At 43.0% G+C, this 18,701-nt stretch overlaps 3 protein-coding genes across 4 annotated transcripts in view; 2 read left to right on the forward strand and 1 right to left on the reverse strand.

The window, feature by feature from the left end:
• kmt2ba (lysine (K)-specific methyltransferase 2Ba) overlaps positions 1 to 9,618 on the forward strand; it is a 32,650-nt gene extending 23,032 nt beyond the window's left edge. The window contains exons 28-36 of one of the 2 annotated variants that reach the window (XM_083981900.1): positions 361 to 2,830; positions 3,470 to 3,595; positions 3,802 to 3,920; positions 4,278 to 4,403; positions 4,601 to 4,853; positions 4,992 to 5,102; positions 5,220 to 5,303; positions 5,398 to 5,527; positions 7,758 to 9,618. In XM_083981900.1, the coding sequence (XP_083838026.1) occupies positions 361 to 2,830; positions 3,470 to 3,595; positions 3,802 to 3,920; positions 4,278 to 4,403; positions 4,601 to 4,853; positions 4,992 to 5,102; positions 5,220 to 5,303; positions 5,398 to 5,527; positions 7,758 to 8,033 (3,695 nt within the window). In that variant the 3' untranslated portion in view covers positions 8,034 to 9,618. The remainder of the gene's footprint in view (positions 1 to 360; positions 2,831 to 3,469; positions 3,596 to 3,801; positions 3,921 to 4,277; positions 4,404 to 4,600; positions 4,854 to 4,991; positions 5,103 to 5,219; positions 5,304 to 5,397; positions 5,528 to 7,757) is intronic. The other variant, XM_083981901.1, reaches the window with a different exon arrangement.
• A 1,565-nt stretch (positions 9,619 to 11,183) lies between these two features.
• On the forward strand, positions 11,184 to 14,690 carry LOC310993267 (trypsin-3-like; the record flags this gene model as incomplete). The annotated part of the gene is made up of 5 exons (XM_083981582.1): positions 11,184 to 11,223; positions 11,390 to 11,540; positions 12,183 to 12,436; positions 13,308 to 13,444; positions 14,541 to 14,690. 5 exons carry the CDS (start codon positions 11,184 to 11,186, stop codon positions 14,688 to 14,690), a joined length of 732 nt encoding a protein of 243 aa, XP_083837708.1.
• A 555-nt stretch (positions 14,691 to 15,245) lies between these two features.
• LOC310993969 (small ribosomal subunit protein eS19) lies at positions 15,246 to 18,360 on the reverse strand (the record flags this gene model as incomplete). The annotated part of the gene is made up of 5 exons (XM_083982459.1): positions 15,246 to 15,293; positions 15,932 to 15,986; positions 16,067 to 16,250; positions 17,022 to 17,122; positions 18,290 to 18,360. The coding sequence occupies 5 exons, from the start codon at positions 18,358 to 18,360 to the stop codon at positions 15,246 to 15,248; spliced, it is 459 nt and encodes a 152-aa protein (XP_083838585.1).
• Between the last annotated feature and the right edge of the window lie 341 nt (positions 18,361 to 18,701).

The raw sequence follows: 18,701 nt of genomic DNA on the forward strand, positions 1-18,701 counted from the left end.
ATGTTGATTTCTAAACTCTTCCTAAGTTTAAAAAGTAGTGATGTGGTGATTTAAAATGAATATGAACTTGTTTTCTTTGCATTATACAAGGTCTGAAAACACCAGGATTGTTTTGTTATTTTGACCTGTTGCCATTTTCTGCAAATAAATGCTCTAAATGACAATATTTATATTTCCAATTTGGGAGAAATTTTGTCAGTAGGTTATAGAATTAAACATTTTACTCAAACACATACCTATAAATAGTAAAACCAGAGGAATTGATCATTTTGAAGTGGTCTCTTCATTTTTTCTAGAGCTGTACATTAGTGTATTTGTTGAGTAGAGCACATAAATCACTGTTTGGTCTGATTCTCTCAGGTTCTGCTCCCCCCAAATCTCATCACATCCTGACGCTGAGGGACCTGGACGACACCCGTCGACCTCGCAGGCTCTCGTCAAGAAGCCGCTGCAGCTCCTCGCCGACAGACAGCGACCCGTCGGCACCGATGACCCTCCGCTCCGGCGGCACCGTCAACTCCAGATGTGCCCTGTTCAGTTCCCCGCCAAGACCCACGGGCTTCGGACCGGCCTCGCCTCCTCTGTCCCGACAAAACTCAACATCTCCGGTCTGGAGCTCCCCGCCCAGGTCCAACTCCAGCATCACTGCGGGGCTGTCGCCGCGGCAAGGAGCCATCACTCACTCCCCCAAAGGGAGGCAGAACTTTAAAATCACCACGCCGGTGTCCGCCGAGGTTCCGCAAGACTTCCTGGCGTCATCCGAGGCGGAAGACGCGGCCGTGGCCACGACCAACGGGATCTCGCTAGCCCCGGATAACTTGGAAGAGGAAGTCGCCCACCTGATGTCCCAGGAGCTGCCTTACACCGTGTTCGACACCGACACGGAGGTGGCGGTGGCGTCCATGCTGAACGCGAAGCTCGAGTTCGACGAGGCTCTGCTCACCGAGAACGTGGTGCTTCACTGCGGGGCGCAAGGCGGAGCGCAAGGCGTCGTGCCGGATGTGGAAATGCAGGAGCATCATCATCAGGGGAACGACTCCGAAGATGACGACTCGAGCCGCTACTTTAAGTTTTCACGCACCGTGGTGTGCGACGCAGCCAGCGGCTCGGAGGCGGCGGCGGGTCAGCTCCCCTCGGCGCAGTCGATCTCGCAGCTAGACGGGGCGGACAGCGGGTCGGAGAGCGAGGAAAGCGAAGCGGGCAACGACGAAGGTCCGGATGCTAAAACTCACAATCACAACACACCTACTAAACAGTTGACGATTGCACTAAAGAGACTGGAGTCGATCTACTCTGCGTCAAACTCGACAGTCCAACAAGGAACGACTGAACCGGAGTTTGAGGAAAGTTCTCAACCTTCCGTTCTTCTTGAATCGGGTTTCGTACAAGACGAGGTGTCGGTTCAGGAGAAAGAGGTTCAGGTCCACTCTGAAACACCCGCATCTCAAAACGATGTGGTCTTGGATTCAACCACAGGTCATTTTATTTCGTCGGATGGCACTGTATTACCTTTACCATCACCGTCGTCTTCATCCTCATCATCATCTTCTTCTTCTTCGTCTTCCTCCGCTGGCGCCGTGTTAAGCAAAAATATAAATGCATTGGATGATAAAGAAGACACTGCCTCATCAGCCGACTCCCTGGAGGGATTCAAAGATGATTTAAACGACCCCGACTACTCACCAGAAGAAGAATCTAAAACCAAAAAATCTCCCCCGATGCAGATGAAAACCATCATGGTGAAGACAAAACGTCCCCTGATGCACCTCAAACGTTTGCCGCCGAAACCGTTGTTTCAGCAGCAGCACAAACTCAAACTGCTGTTGCCCTCTCCATCCGTTCAGACCGCACATGCTGCGTCTGTTTCCCCGGCCGCCGCCGCCACCGCCGCCGCAACCGTTTGCACAGTCCCACGCACAGTGACTTCCCCCATTGTAATCAACGGATTAAACGCTCTGCCCATTCAACCTGGTGCCAAACAGAGCCGAACCATCGCCATCCGCTTGGACACCTCCAGGCCAGGAAGTCGGCAGCAGGCGGTGACTCCGACCGAGGCCGCGCCCGTCGGCTTGTCCCCGACCCCGGCTCCTTCCCCGCAAGTCCTGCTGGTCAACCGCCAGGGTCAGATCCTGATCAAAGACCCGAGGTCGAACACCTACCAGGCGCTCAGCGCGAATTCTCCTACTTACAATAAAATCAGCCAGATAGCCAAGATCCTCCACAGCGGTAACCCTCTGCAGCGCTCGGTCCCTCGTGTCATAATTAAGTCTCGTTCCAATTCAAACGCCCCCGCCGACAGTAACCGCACAACAACAATAACAGCAACAGCAGCAGCAGCAGCAGCAACAACAACACAAACAACAGCAGCAGCAGTAGAGAGAAAGATCGTTGTCCGGGTGGTGCCAGTGAAAAGCAGCAGCGCTCCCACAGCTGCAGCTCCCGTCCTCAGCAGCCCTGAACTGGCTCTCTCCAACATCGGAGAAAGCACCGCTCAGGCCATCATCAACAGAGCCATGGCAACGCACCGCAACACGCCGAGGACAAAGCCCATCATCCTCAGTAAAGTGCGACGGCCAAAGGCCAGACATCGAAGGGCGTCCCAGTTTCAGGAGGCAGAGGACTCGGATCAGTCGCCGGTGGCACGGTCAGGGTCGCCCAGCAGTTTAATCAGTGAAGCAGATTCTAGTTCGCAGCCGAGGCCGGCCGCGTCGCGCCCCCAGGTGAAGGTCAAGAGAGTGTCGTCGGTGTCTGAAAGGCCTTCCAGGAAGAGATCCAAGATGGACTTCCTGAAGGACCCGTCAGGCGAAGTGGATGAAGTTAATGAAGCCAGGTACTGAAAAACATCTACTTTATATTTTTCTTTAGATATCAGAAAACAAACAACTTGTCCCTTTAACGCATAGTGAATATACAGTATATGACATTATATAACCCAGTATTTTTTCATAAAAGTCTGACTATATACAGGAAAATAAATCTGGACTCAAATGTGGAATACGTGTAATTCACTCTTGCAATGCAACACTATGTTTCTTAACAAATTTTACATTATTTGTCACATTATTTAGAAAAAAGAAGGATAAGTCCTGCTCAGTATTGCCGAATTGATTTCAATTTGAATAAAGAAATACGTTTTTTTTTTAATTTTATGTTTTCTGAAGAAAGTGTGTGTTTTTTATAAGTACACTTATCCACTGTAGGTGGATCAAATATTTAATATTTATCATTATTTTGTGGTTACACCATTTGACATTTTCAGGGCATTCAGTCTGACTTGCTAAAAATGGTTCAAATGACATAAAACCAACATTAATACAAAATCTACATCTGATGCATGTTTTTTTAGACAATTTTTAAAGATATTTCTGAATTGCGCATGTTGCCAACTCCTATTTGTCACTGACCCATAAACAGTCAGTATTAATTCAGCTTTTAACCCTAAATGAAAATGTTTTGATTTTTCTCTCAGCAGATTCAGTGGTGTGAGAATGAAAGCACCGACAATGAAAGACATTCTTGACCTGGACCAGGAGAACGTGTCCAGTCGACCCGGGCCGCTGAGAATCACCGCTCCACCAGCGCCGGCCTCCTCCAGGTCAGTTCATCTGCAGCACATCCTCACAGATCGACTTAAGAGACAGATTACATCCAGTTGAATATCATATTTATCCACTTTGCAAGACGGCTTCTTCTAAAAGAATGAACAAAATTGTGTATAAAGTGAATTGACAGTACCTGCCAATCTTGTTACTATATTGATTGTTAATACTTTTACTTATAAAGTTTGTCCTTTCTGCCCAGGCGTTCTCAGGTTGAGAGTCCACTCACACCCGCACAAAACAACCCCCAGAGTCCTAGTAATACACACATGTGGGTCAGCGCTCGCCACGGAGACCTCTCTGAATGGGGCCCCTACTCAGGTTTGTGACTGAACATTAAATGTTAATTTATATGGAGCAGCAGCAGCGTCACCAGTGCAGCAGCTGCTCAAAGGGAAAAAAAGGAATAAAAACATACAAAAGCAATTTAATGTAATTAAATGAAGGACCATTTACTTGTATGTCATTATGAAACACTTCCAAGAGCTACTCGGAGACTAATCCCATTATAATGTGGTGTTTTGAGATGATGGCTTGTTCTATAATTTGCCCGATGAAGTCTAATTACTAAAAATCTAATATGGTTTAATTAACAACTATAATCACAGCTGGTTAGGAAATGTTATTGTATGTTGTTACATATCATTTTCTGGCGATGACATTTATTTAATTCTCCAGGTTTCAGCTCAGAAGAAGAAACACCTTCACCTCGACACAGGAAGAGGACGTACATGAACCAGCCCCATCTGCGCTTTGAAATCACCAGTGAAGATGGATTCTGTGTTAAAGCTAACAGCATAGAGGGTAAGAATAAGGCTTTGGCTTCTTTTTTGAACTCTCCTACTAACCGTCGTGTTTAATTGAGACATTCTTCTTACTGTCACAAATTAAATCTATAAGCGACAGATTTTTTTTTTTTTTTTTAACTCCACTAGTTTCACTGTAATCATTCTGCTGTATGTGCAGCGTAACAGAGTTCCCCTCTCCGTTTCCTCCCTCAGTTGCCTGGCGTGCAGTGATCGACGGCGTCCTCGAAGCTCGTGCAGCCTTCCACCTGAAGCAGCTGCCTCTGGGCGGGATGAGCGGGCCGCGGGTGCTGGGCGTCGTCCACGACGCCGTCATCTTCCTGCTGGAGCAGCTGCAGGGGGCCGCCAACTGCAAACACCACCGCTTCCGCTTCCACCGCTGCGACGACATCGAGGAGGAGCTTCCCCTCAACCCGAGCGGCTGCGCCCGAGCCGAAGTTTACACACGGTACCAACACAGCACTAGATACTTAAGATTTTTTTTTTGTTGCTTGGTGTCTATTTTTTAATTTATTTATTATTTCTTATATGTGATTTAAATACACCTCAGATTAATCGTACTTTTCTTTCACCTTTTCCTAATTAGGAAAGCCACCTTCGATATGTTCAACTTCCTGGCGTCACAGCACAGAGCGCCCCCTGACGTTGTAGGCACCTTCGATGAAGAGGAGGATGAATTCCCACTGAAATCTTCCAGGTTGGAGCATTTCCATTGTGGCATTTATTTATTTATTTTTATTAATAATTTTAAGATTTCCCAGAAGGCCATTTGGCACCGTGTTGACACCTCCTTCTCGTTGTCTCACTGTGACAGGCGAGCCACCAGCAGCGAGCTTCCCATGGCTATGAGATTCAGGCACCTGGAGAAACTCTCCAAAGAAGCTGTAGGAGTTTACAGGTGATGGAAAACAAACAGCAGAACAAAATGTATAAATGAGGGAAAAAGAAAATCTAAGTATGCTCAAATACATTTTCTGCTCCGATTGTTTCAGATCTCAAATTCATGGGCGCGGGCTTTTCTGCAAGAGGAACATCGATGCTGGAGAGATGGTGATAGAGTACGCAGGCACCGTCATCCGCGCTGTCCTGACGGATAAGAGGGAGAAATATTATGACAGCAAAGTGAGTAAACACCCGACACACTAATGTTCTTAGGAATCAAAATGATGATGGCGGTTGTGGCTGAATTCCCATTTTCCTGAGAAGTCGTCATGTCGGGACCAGACTTTTTGCATGCAGACTTCCAGAGAAATGAAGTCAGACCTCAAGTTCTCCAGGGAAACGCATGTGGGCGGAAACTGAGATCCTCTAAAGGTTTTCCTTAGAAAAGTGTCGAACTTGTCCACAGAGTGGCAACTTGGCAACATTGAAAGGATCATTTATTAGCCATCAATTATTAATTGGTTATTTCAGCAATTCCAGGGTGGAGAGAGAAATACAACACCAGAGTTATAGGGCGTCATTTTCATTGATCTTTACATATTGATTGCTTAGTTGAGTGAACAATCTTACTGTTGTTTTTCAAATAGTCTACACGCCTCTGATCCTTTAACCTCACGCTGTATGTTTGTCTTTATCTCCGACCCTGGAAATCTCCCACGTTCCCCTGGCTCAGTACTGTACTGTACTGTACATACAGCAGCTGCATAGACTAAGTCATGTGGAGTTGGAGTTACTGAGAGACAGGAGATAGTTTGGTTTCATCCAACTACAATGCACCTGTTTAAAATATGAGGAGTTTTACTGACGGATTAAGTGAAGCAGAAACCTGCACGTCTTCCACCAGTGGTGCAAAAAAGTAGAATGAGATGAGTTACAAGATCTGGGACTTCAGCTCTTATTCAATGCAAGTGACTGCGTTCTGAAGTTCTGGGAAATAACGGCATTATAAATAAACTGCGTTACTAACACACTACTTTCTTCAGTAACGAGTAATCAAAGAAGTTACCGTTTACCTGTTATAACGCCTCTACCGTTACTGACAATAAAATGCGCCGTTACTCAGGCTACTCAGCTATACTTGACTCAGTGGAGCGGCTTTCACCCAAGCCGGCTCTCTCAGCGATGGATGGGAGCTTTTTTCTTTTTCTTTGGTTAGGGCGGGTGAGGGGGAAGGGAGGGCGAGGCAGCCACATAAGCCGTTTTCCCACTAAAATTAGCGGGTCGACCCGCTAACAATCGGCATTTGGCCCCTTTCCCATTGACCAAAATGAGCCGAGTCTGACCCCCCGCTGAGTGATCAGACAGAGCATAAACCAGTCGCCCCGCTCTCATCCGCGGTGCAAGAGACACACACAGTCATGCCACAGCCGCCCGCCGCGGAGTGTCCGTCCGCCGAGGCAGACTCTCTGGCTGGCTGACCTGGAGCACCAGGACCGCGGAGGACAGAGAGTCTGCTGCGGCCGGATGACGGACGTCCGCGGCACAACACGTCAGTTAAACCACAGACTGTTGCTTCTTTTCTTTTCTTTTTTTCTATCTTTTTTGGTCAGTGTTCTCTGATGTTTTGATCCCAGTCTCGGATGAGAGCAGAGCGGAGCAGAGCTTTGTTTTGGTACGTGATATGAGACGCGACCGGCGCGATGACGTAGCGTCACGTAACGTTCAGTGTCATCACGTAAATTAGCGGGTTGACGCGGGTCTGGCGTTCCCACTGCAAGCCGTTCGGAGCCGAGCCGATTAAAGGCGATTTTAACCCGCGTCGCTTGCCGAGTCGTTTGACCCGCGTCGACGCGGGTCGACGCGGCTCGGTGCGCCTTTCCCACTGCCACCAAAAGCCGATTGTTAGCGGGTTTAAACGGGTTTTTTGGCCAGTGGGAAAGGGGTAATAGTGAGTGATGACAATTGAGTTAGGTAGAATAAGGGCCCGTCCACACAGATATAGGTTTAAGTGAGTCCGAGTACATTTTTAATCATTTTAAACTTTATTTTATGGAAATGGGGTCCAAGTAATTTGACATATTTGAGCCTTTTTATTTAAAAAAAGTAATGCAATACCTATTTTTCCAGGTAATTAGTTACTTTTATAATATAGTAACTCAGTTACTCACTCAGTTTTGGGGAAAGAAACGAGTAACTATAACTATTACTTTTTAAAAGAAACCTGGCTGGCACATTCAGCCCCTCACAGCCCAGAGAGTGTGTCAGGAGTCGGTCCACCAGCCATTTGGATTCTTGATCTTATTATTGTTGTTTGTCTGAGGTTAGATTACAGCTTTTGAGTATTTCTGTCTAAATATGAGTCATTTTGTATCGTACATCTACAAAAAAAACTGCACAAACTGTAGTTCAACAGTTGAATGTGGTCAAATAAATAAATCTCTAAATCTATCGGGTATTTTCTCTTCTTCAGGGAATCGGCTGCTACATGTTCCGCATCGACGACTTCGACGTGGTGGACGCGACGATGTACGGCAACGCGGCTCGTTTCATCAACCACTCGTGCGAGCCCAACTGCTACTCGCGCGTCATCAACGTGGACGGGCGCAAGCACATCGTCATCTTCGCCCTGAGGAAGATCTACCGCGGAGAGGAGCTCACCTACGACTACAAGTTCCCCATCGAGGACGAGGACAGCAAGCTGCACTGCAACTGCGGGACAAAGCGCTGCCGTCGCTTCCTGAATTAGTACAGCATCACACGCACACACCTGCACACGCACACGCGCACACACCACGTACCGATAGCCATTTTGTTTAATGCACTTGAATTTAGGAGGCGGACTTTGTTGAGTTGATGAAGGTGACTGTTGTGATGTAGCCATAAGAGTGAGGTTGCTGACGCACACAGAAATTGATCTACTGAGTCTTCACTTCAGTGGAAGCTTAATTTAAAAACTGGACAAGGGCAGGATGCTTTTGTTTATCCTCTGTCCTCTGAAGTGACAGAACCAGATTAGAGCCATATGTCGAAGCTCGGGATGAAGACTATTTATACAGTTTCACACTGCTGGATTGTTGTTCTTTCTTTTTTTTCCTTCTTCTTTCTTTCCTTGGATTCATGTACTGTTTGACCATCTCACACAACACACACTCTCTGTTTTACATTGTCAAACTCCTCCATTGAACTCTGCTTCAGCTGGGGCCTGACAATGAATGGTGCAAAACTAAAATAGCCTGACTGCAATCATTCATTACTGTGTGAAGAGGGATCCATTATTATGCTGGTGTCTTTGTAAATACGGGAGCTCAGAGAAGGAAGGATTTCTTTGATTCAGCACCTTAACTTTGACAGGACGCTCTCCGGCAGCACCAGCGTCTCAGCAGAGAGAACAATGTAAATACATTGAACTCGAAGCACCTCGTGTACATTGTAGAGCAGCTACATTTTAATGTCACTCTGGAGGATATCACAGGGACTCTGATGTTTTAGGTGCTGGTGACATTTACCCTAAATGGTAGTTTTAATATAGTCACCCAAACCTTTTCTCCCCCCCCACTCACATTCACTCAGTTGAAATGTCTTGTTTTTATTTGTAACAGCAGACCTGCTGTGACCTAAATGCTTTTATCCCACTATAACGGTCTGTTCTTTATTTGTTCATTTGTGCCGTTTGTGTATTTTTAAGGTCTATGAGGGAGTTTTCGGAATAATAGTGATCTTGCTCTGCTCTGCCCCTTATGAATCTTTTTGTATTTTTGTATATTTGAACAATAAATGTATATTCAACAAGCTGATGGAACTAAATGTGTTTGAGCTTTTAACTTCCTGTTTGTAAGTGAAGGCCGACTAATAGAACTGAAGCTACTGCTGAGTAATGATCCTAACTTAAGTCTTGTTTTTTGTTTTTCACCCTCTTGCCCCTGTTTTTGTCTCTCACTGGTGTACTACCTCAACGGTGTTATGAAGCATGATTTTATTTCATTATACAAAAACTGCTTCCTTCATTTCCTCACTGTTCAATCTTTCCAATCATTACAACTTTTCAATATGAAAACAACCAAGATCAATACTATTAAAAATTGACTTACTATTATGCCTGCAATTATTTTGTGAGCAGAGGTGGCCACTGTTTTGTTTTGTTTTTTCTTTTGTGTGCCCAATTCTTCCTGCGTGCGTCTCCATCCAGCTGATGGATGTAGATGAGATCCTAAACTTCATGCTGAAGGCTGCGTGCTGTGGATATTTATTTTGTCTTTTTAGAATTAATAATTGAATTTGACATGGAAAGCTTTGTTACTTTATCGTCGCACAGTGAATCCTTTCCCTGTATATAGTTGTATAAAGAATTTCTAAACCTGTTAAATATTTTTTTATCTGCATTTTTTTTAATTTATGTTCAATAAAAATTTGAAATGTTCAGAATTTTCACTTGCCAGTGTTTTTACCGTTCAGCGATCTTAACTGAATATCATTGGTGATATGTAAACACAGACATGAATGCAGCACTAGACAAACTTGATAATTAAGAAAATGTGGTGTCAAATTATTCATGTCAGCTATTTAAAAACAACAACAAAAAACACAATGATGAAATCAAATCTGACAATTTCACACAAACATTGGAAGATGCCTTCAGCATCACTATCAGGAATTTTAAAAAATGTAATTAAAATGTAATTAAAAACCAATACGCTGCTGGCCATTTAACTCACCAAGGTAAAACAAAATGAAACAAAAAGGAAGTAAATTATTTCCTGATGAAGTTAAAAAATCTATGTCCTTCATGCTGACATCAGCTCTATGAAAAACCTTATACAAATTCTGTACTCACTTTATCTAATTCATATTCAAAACATATTTAACTAGGCTGTACATGATCATGAGGTAAATTCAAAGGGTTGCAGGATTTTTTAAATGTCTATTTTTGCTTATATGACCTTTGATTTTCTGACAGATTTGTAAAGTTGCTTTTTTTTGTTTAGTTTAATTTAGTTTATTTGATAGGGACAATGCAGGTTAACACCTCCACTCATTACAAACAAGTCAATGTGACTGATGTTCTACATACAGAGATTATAGCTAATGCTAGTTTCCAACTGAGTAGTCTGAGATGAGGAAAATTGAAAACTCAAAAACATGCAGTCTGTCACAAGGTAGTAGATTTTAACCCTGTTTTGTATACGAGGGTCAAAAAAGAGTCGGTGTAACTTAAGAGTACCGTACATGTACGCCCCTCGTTCTCCCCCGTTGTGACTTACCCTCTGAACAGTGCTGACTCATCGCCGGCTGCATACGTCCCCGAGAGGTACCGTACCGTTGAGGGGGGGTCCTGTCCCTCAGGTTGGGGGACACGGTCAACGTTCTCTGACGCTGCATTTTCTCCTGCGTTGCTGCTGCAGTTTTGCAACAGTCTTATCGGGTTTTTCTGTGGAGTCGGAGGAAACACAGAGCTGTGACACCTGCACACTGAGGACACGCTGCTGCTGTATTTCTGGACAAATAAACACACCATAGGCAACATCTGTTTTATGTCACATCGTTTTCTGTGTCTAAAACTGATCAGCTGCAGTTAAGATTATTATCATTATTTTTTTTTATATAGTTTGACATTGTCCTCTGTGCATATCCATATGCATATATAATCATCACTGGACTTACATAATTGCTGGTTACATAACTGTCAGATTAACACTTCAATCAGAAATTCCCTTAAATGACCTGCTGTTTTTTCATCCCAAGGTCTCTCTGCTGCTTTCGGCCATATGGCTCTTTCCCACAACGTTTTTACTTCTCACTTTCCTGACCTTGAGAAAGTTGCAAATACATATAAAGTGCAGGACAGGTGTATATAAGGAGTTTCACTGTGGGCTGTCGCTTACATTCAACCACTGTCACCATGAAGGCCCTGGTTTTCCTGACTCTGCTCGGAGCAGCCTGTAAGAGACAAACCAACTTTATTCATCTTTTCTGTTTTAAAATATAAACTTGATAAAAATGTATTATGTAATTGTTTCATTACTAAAAACATTTATTCATACACCACTCTGTATGAGTATTTCTATGATTTTTCCCTATGTCATGCTTTACTATATGTTGTTTCAGTTGCTGCTGCTGACGATAAGATCGTTGGAGGGTATGAGTGTCCCAGAAACTCTGTCCCCTACCAGGTGTCTCTGAACGCTGGATACCACTTCTGCGGTGGATCCCTGATCTCCAGCCAGTGGGTGGTGTCCGCTGCTCACTGCTACAAGTCGTGAGTACAGGACATAACCTTCTGAGTCACCTTGTATGCTTTACTGAGGAGTTTCAACATCTCCAGACATGTTTAAGACTCATATACTCAGTGGAGATTTCTTCATCTCTTATGTTGAAGTTTTAAACTGAAATTTGAAATGATTGCAGAGACATTTTCCTATGAAAATGTAAAACCTGCTTAACACAGTTTTGAAGGGAGGGTGACTTTTAGATGCTATGAAACAGCATATTGATAGTGCACAGATACCAGGATTAGATTCATTTGCAGCTCAGTGTAGCATGCAACAAATGTGGTATGTTAAAAAAATCTCCTGACTGCTTGTGCTAATTTGTCACTCAGCATATGTCCAAGTAAAACAAATTAAGGTTAATTTCTGGAATGTGGAATTTAGTGGAAGAACAAATAACAATCCCAATTTTAAACTCAATTTAAAAGAAACTCCTTCTTGCTCAGTTTAATAGACTCTCAGGTTTGAAGGTTGTCAGCCTATATTTTTTTCTGGTATGACCAGTAGCTTATTGTAGCTCATGTAAAGCAAACTATTTGTAAGTGAAAATACAAGGAAATGCTCTATAGGCCCATGATGATCAAATGATGCAGACATTATTTTAAAGAGAACTCTCTCATTACTTCCACCAGTCGTATCCAGGTCCGCCTCGGCGAGCACAACATCGCTGTCAACGAGGGAACTGAGCAGTTCATCGATGGCGCCAAAATGATCAAGCACCCACAGTACAACAGCTACAACCTGGACAACGACATCATGCTGATCAAACTGAGCCGCCCCGCCACCCTCAACAGCTACGTCCGGACCGTGGCTCTGCCCACTCGCTGCCCCGTGGCCGACGAGAACTGCATGGTGTCCGGCTGGGGCAACATGTCCGCCAATGGCAGTAAGTTGAGTCTCTGAGGCCTAAAACACAAAAGAAGTGGAGTGAGGAGAAGGTTGTAAGTGTTGTCAGAAAAGTTGATATAGTCGTACTGCAGTGGGATAAAGAAAAACAGGACTGATAGACAGCAGCCTGAAGAGTCTGACCCTGTGTCAGCGTGTGGGTGTGAGTCACTGCTGATCATAAAAGACAAGCTGTATTATTTAAGGGAAGGAACTGATGTGACCGGCAAGGTTCAACTTTGTCACTTTTAGGAAGGTCTCACACAACTGAGAAAAAGTGCATTTAATCCATACACACACACTCAGGTCTGATTCAGACATATAGGATCTCAAACAAAGTTCTTTTGTGCACACCATGTCTGAAGTGACAGATGACAGGGAGGCTTGGTTTTCTTTTTACTTCATGCATGACACATTTTGCATCAACTGAGGCAAAATACTCTGTTTTGCAGCAGTGCACTGTGATGTGCAGCTCTTTGTCTCATAATATAAGGCTGCAACAAATTAAAGCTGCCGCAGATGATCTTATGCTTTTAAAGTGGCAATGCTACTGATACATTAATTAATTATTTAGTCCAAAATGTCCCAGAGCCTAATGTGACATCTTGATATTGCTTTTTATAAAATAAAAAAAATAGGGAAACTGCAAATCTTCACAAAATGGCAACCACCAAACAATTATCTGATAAATTAAGCATTAATTACCTAAATAGGGAAAATTGATTTTCTATAGACAAAAGTAAATCGACTGATGACAACATTACTCATATTACAGACTTATGATTTCATTATACCTATGTGATAACGGAGGAAAATATAGTATTTACATACTGCTTGGTCCAGGAACTGAGACTTGCCTTCCTGCTCCCCAGACAGCTTCCCCGACAGGCTGCAGTGCCTGAGGCAGCCCATCATCGATGACAGGATCTGCAGGAACGCCTACCAAGGCCTCTTCACCGACAACATGGTTTGCTCCGGATTCATGGCAGGAGGCGCCAGCAGCTGCCAAGTGAGTCGGACCGAACCACAGCGAACACAGAGGGAGTCAGGTGCTACATGACGGTGCATCGCCTTCCTGCAGTGCAAGCAGTCTGGGACTCAGTGGTGTGATTCTGATTCTGAGCACAACAAAAGTACACTGTACATGCTTATTGTGCTTTTTTTATTAATGCAAATGATGCATATATCTAGCCTTATATCCACTTTATTACCACCACTGCCCCTGCTTGTCAGTGCAGGAGGAAGATGCAAGAGTCACGTTTCCTCTTTATTCAGTGCTTCATTATCAGACTAACTATAATAAAGAGTAAACATCATAGAAAGGATCTGGTAGAAGCACATTTGGGAACATAACCCTAACACAGTGTGTAATGCTATAATCATTAAATGGTACTGGTATTTATATGAAATAGTAACAAATTTAATTTGGGGGAGTAATTGACTTTGAATGTCTAACTTAAAACCACCTACGCCAGTAAAACATTAAGCAGCTTATATCCTGCTGACATGGTGGTTTTATCACAATATATTGTTGATATCAATATATTATTGGATGGGTACAGCTAGGCAGTAGAGATTTAAGGCAGCACTGGATGTACAGGAACTTTTAATATGCCGTTATGTGATGACTAATACTTACTTAGGTACTTAATATAAACAGGTGTGCCCATCTGAATTACTGTTCCCATAAAATTGACTATAACACAGTATTCTTATTTTAAACTCCTGGTTTTAAGGATTAATAAGTTGATTCTGTGAATGTACTTTTTTCTTTCTTTCTGAAAGAGTTATGTAAAACCCTCTTTCAGTCTTGTGTTTGCCAACCTGTAGGGATGTAACGTTTCACCTTGCTGCTGTGATGCACGTACACAGTACAAAAAAAACACTCCTGGGTGGTTACTGTACAGTTGCAACAAAGCACACGTTCTGACCACACCCAGAGGTGAAACAGGCTGGAGACTCTTAACCAGAGAGGGCAGCAAAACACTGCTTTTCAGCCTGGTGTTATTGTTCCTGAGTTACAGGATGTGTGAGCACTAACAGTGACATTGAAACCCCCCCCTCCCCCTCCCCCTCCCCCTCTGTTCTTCTGCCTGTGTTTGCAGGGAGACTCCGGTGGCCCCCTGGTGTGTAACGGTCAGCTGCAGGGAGTCGTGTCCTGGGGTTACGACTGCGCCATGCAGGGGCATCCCAGTGTCTACGCCCGCGTGTGCCGCTACAACAGCTGGATCAGCACTGTTATGCGCAACAACTAAAGACACACACTCACCCATACCTGACACAGCAACACCACTTCAGTTCACTCAGTTTAATCAGTACACATTGTGTATTCTCATGTACATCACATACTTTTCATGAATAAAATGTTTCAGCATAACATTTTGCAACCAACAAAGGATTGAATAAATCAATAAAAATATACTATATATATATATATATTAGCATCCATTTCCTTTGTTATTTTTTTACACTGAGTTTCACAGATGTTGGCAAAACGACACTGAAATGCTCTTGCTGGGCAATACTTCATTCTCAGTGCTCCTGTGCCCGTTGTGTGCTACACCACAGCTGTTTTTAAATTCATCATGAATTTCAAATGACAAAGAAACCTGAAGCTTTTGTCAAACATCCATGTGTGATATTTAATTTGCACTGACTGCGCTATAGACGCATGCATACTATAGACACATCTCTATGAAATGCCTTTTGTAATGTGGGCACTGGAGTTATAAGGGAAACAAGCAAACTTGAGTAAATAAGCAGAAAGGCATAACTGCATTTCACTCGTCTGGATTCTTTGCATGCATTCCTCAGATGGCGCTTTGTAAACTTCGCTGTTTCTTGTTTGCTGAGGCAACCTAAACACACAGAGATAAAGACTGAGGGAGCAGGAGGGGACGGTCGTGCAGTCTTATCAAACAGAGAAGCATCTGCACAGGTCATAAAAAATATTTAGGAGTGGCGTAAATGTAAACATTAAACTTAACTACATAAATACAAACATTAAAGCAGTTTTAGTTTTAATCATCATCATTATGGCAATAACTGACACACAACACAAGAGGGAGCCACTCATTTGTGGAGTCGACATGGTGGCCAAGTATTCTTATTTTTTTGGTTAAAATGTGTTTTAAAATTAGGAATAATTTCAGTTAAATATAATGACAGGTAAAAGTAATTTAAAACTATATCCATTATATCTATTGGCTCAACTATACTTAATTCTGTATAGTTAATTTATATTACTATCAATCACTGAAATTACTCTTCTTTCCCTTTTTCTGGATAAAATTAGATAACTTGTGTCTACAAACCAGAGGAAAAATGTAATAAACAAAGGGTTTGAATACATTTTATGAATGAATAAATAGCTTGTATGTAGATGAAAAGTATGATCATAAATCACTTTTATTTAAGTAATTATTTAAATAATACATACAGAGGTCACCCTGGAGAGGATGATGGTAAAATGTCCATATTGGGACATGCAACCCACCTGACCTGCGATCCTATCCAGATCTCGCTGACCCTGGGGGGTAAGTCTCCGTCCACTGTAAGCAAATGAAGTGAATTAATAAAATCCATCCATTACTTATTCACCACTTCACAGCATCCCCCCTCCCTCTCTTACCCACTGGGGTCCTTCTCTACCATCTTGAGGCCCTCCAGAGCCTGCAGGACCTTCCTCGCCACATTCCTGGAGCCCACGCTGAAGTGGGCGGGGCATACGCCGTTCCTCTGACGCCCTCCATAGATCTTGATCATGGAGCCCACGCCCACCCCTCCTCGGAGGTATAGGTGGCGGGCGGTGGATGCTGGTGGCGAGATGTACAAACAGTATATAGCATATATACTTCACAATATGCCACTGTTTAATCGTCTGGAACAGTCTTGACTTTTTCCACCCAAAAGACATGAAATCAAACATACCAGCTTATCAAATGTGAGAAATTCGTCTTATACTATTGTGAAGTCACTGAGCCTGAGCAGATAACATACAGCAGCCGAGGGAGGGTTGTGTGCATATGCCTCTACAGTGTATACTGTACCAGCTGTCGAAAACCTGATAGGATGGACCAATATTACACAAGGTGTATTATCATATACCACATGGGTTCCTAAAATATGGCCCAGAGGCAAGAAGGAGCCCTTGAGATGATCACATGTCAAAACTGTGAAGTGTTTTATTTTGTGTAAAATCTCATGAGGTTTCCCAAAAGTAAATCCTTATAAACATGTTGCTTGTACAACACGTGGGTGTGAGAGTCGCTGGTATAGAGCATAAACTATCCTATAAATATTGACAAATTCGTTTCACATATTTATTTATCTATTTTGGTTAACTGCAATGCAAGGAAACATGGACGCATGCCCAGAACTCAGAACCCAGGATGCTGCCATCCAACAGTAAACAACCCAACAGCGAAAGAGTCTAGTTAAAGAGAAGCTGCAATTCATGATATTACTAAAGAAGCTGGAATATTAAGGTTTTCTTTTTTCTTTTCTTTTTTTAGCATTTCAATCGATCCAACTAATTGTTACAGCTGCTGAAAATAAACTGATGAAACACTTGCAGTGTGACCAACCTGCTCTGGTGTAAAACCAGTTGTCATCACATGGAGCCAGCTCCTTGTGCCTGGCAAGCTTCACTGTGTCAACCCACTCTGGGACCTTCAGTTTGCCAGACCTGAAAAATCAATTATCGGTTGATGTGATGAATCAACTGACTGGGCCATTAGCTCAAACAACATATGGCACGGGAAGGCAGGATTTATTCAACACAGACTATATTAACTCAGCTGTATTAATATTACGGCTTTGTTTGCTATGAGATATAGCCTAGGTGGAACTGAAGATGAGACTGAAAATCCCCCATGTCCATGGAGATCCAACATGTAAAAAAAAAAAAAAAGAATTAAAAAACAAGGATATTTTGTAAAAGTAAAGTATGGTGGCCCTGAGAGCTCAATGCACTGCAACGTAAAGAAGATAGCCTACCTACAAAGATACAAATGCAACAAATGTAAGAAAACGATGATCAATTTGACCACACAATTGCTGCAAACTCACAACACAACGGAAGTGTTTTCAGGGACACAAAAAAGTGACACATTGTGGGTAACAGATTTGTTCAATTCTTCTTAAATTTAGAAGTTATGAAGACGGCTAACTGTTAATTGTAGCCCTATCTAAAAAATAATGTAAATTGGTTTTTGCAGCCTATATTCAGCTTTTATGCAAGAGCCACTGCACTAAACGCAGCTGACTGACTGAAACACATGTGCAATAACTGAGTTGTTTTTATTTAATGTGAATTGTGCTTGCAAGGTAGTGTTATTCTTTCTTTCTTATTTATCACATACACATTTTTTTTTACCTGTGTTTTTTTGTACCACTCTTTTTAATGGCACCTAAGGAGGATTGAACCTCTCAATTTCTTTGTGCTTGTTGCAAAGACAATAAATACAGTCTATGTCTGTGTTGTCAAATTGATGGCATCGTTTTCTGTTGCACATTTTGTGTCTTTGCATGTGTTTTCTGAAGTTGCAGTGAGTTGAACCCTCAGGGCCACCGTATAAAATAACTCAATACATTTTGAAGTAATTAGCTATAATAATGAATTTCAATTTTAATTTAGGTGCTTTTGACGTTTTTCTTTCTTGAGATAACTTTTTACAAAACAAAACAAAACAAATATCTTTGTGAAAGTTACTGAAGACACTTTCTCATCTCATCAAAGTTTATTTTGACCCTTCACTTCCACTCACTCTCCGGCGCAGTGATTGACAGGCGGACAGCGGCCAGTCATGCAGGTGCTCCGTTTGTGTTTTCAGCTTTAACTCCTAGTACTTACTTTTTGAGGAAAGCAGACAGAGCCCTGACAAACTCCTGCTGGTTGACATCTTTCACCGTGACACTAGGCATCTGAAAAAGAAAAAAAAAGGACAAAGTGGAAACACACGGGTGAGTTTAAAACAAACTAAAACCAACGCACGTACGAGCCCAAAATGTGTCGCTGTTTCTGCTAACGTTAGCCTTCAGTAGCGCCTAGCTGCTGGAGTGACTGTAATAAATACCTGGCTGCAGGTAGGTGGTAAAGGTCCAGACGCCTCTGACAGCTACCTAATACATAGCATATCTTATTTTCCTGTGATATTATGTGTCTTACTTTTCATACACCCCCGGCGAAGCGGACAGGCAGCAGGTGCTCAGGGTTGGGATGGAGTTTATTCCCCGGCTAGCCGACGGCAGCTAATGCGGTGCAG

The sequence above is a fragment of the Trachurus trachurus genome (genome assembly GCF_905171665.1).
Source record: "Trachurus trachurus genome assembly, chromosome: 11".
In the NCBI taxonomy this organism is placed as follows: Eukaryota; Metazoa; Chordata; class Actinopteri; order Carangiformes; family Carangidae; genus Trachurus; species Trachurus trachurus.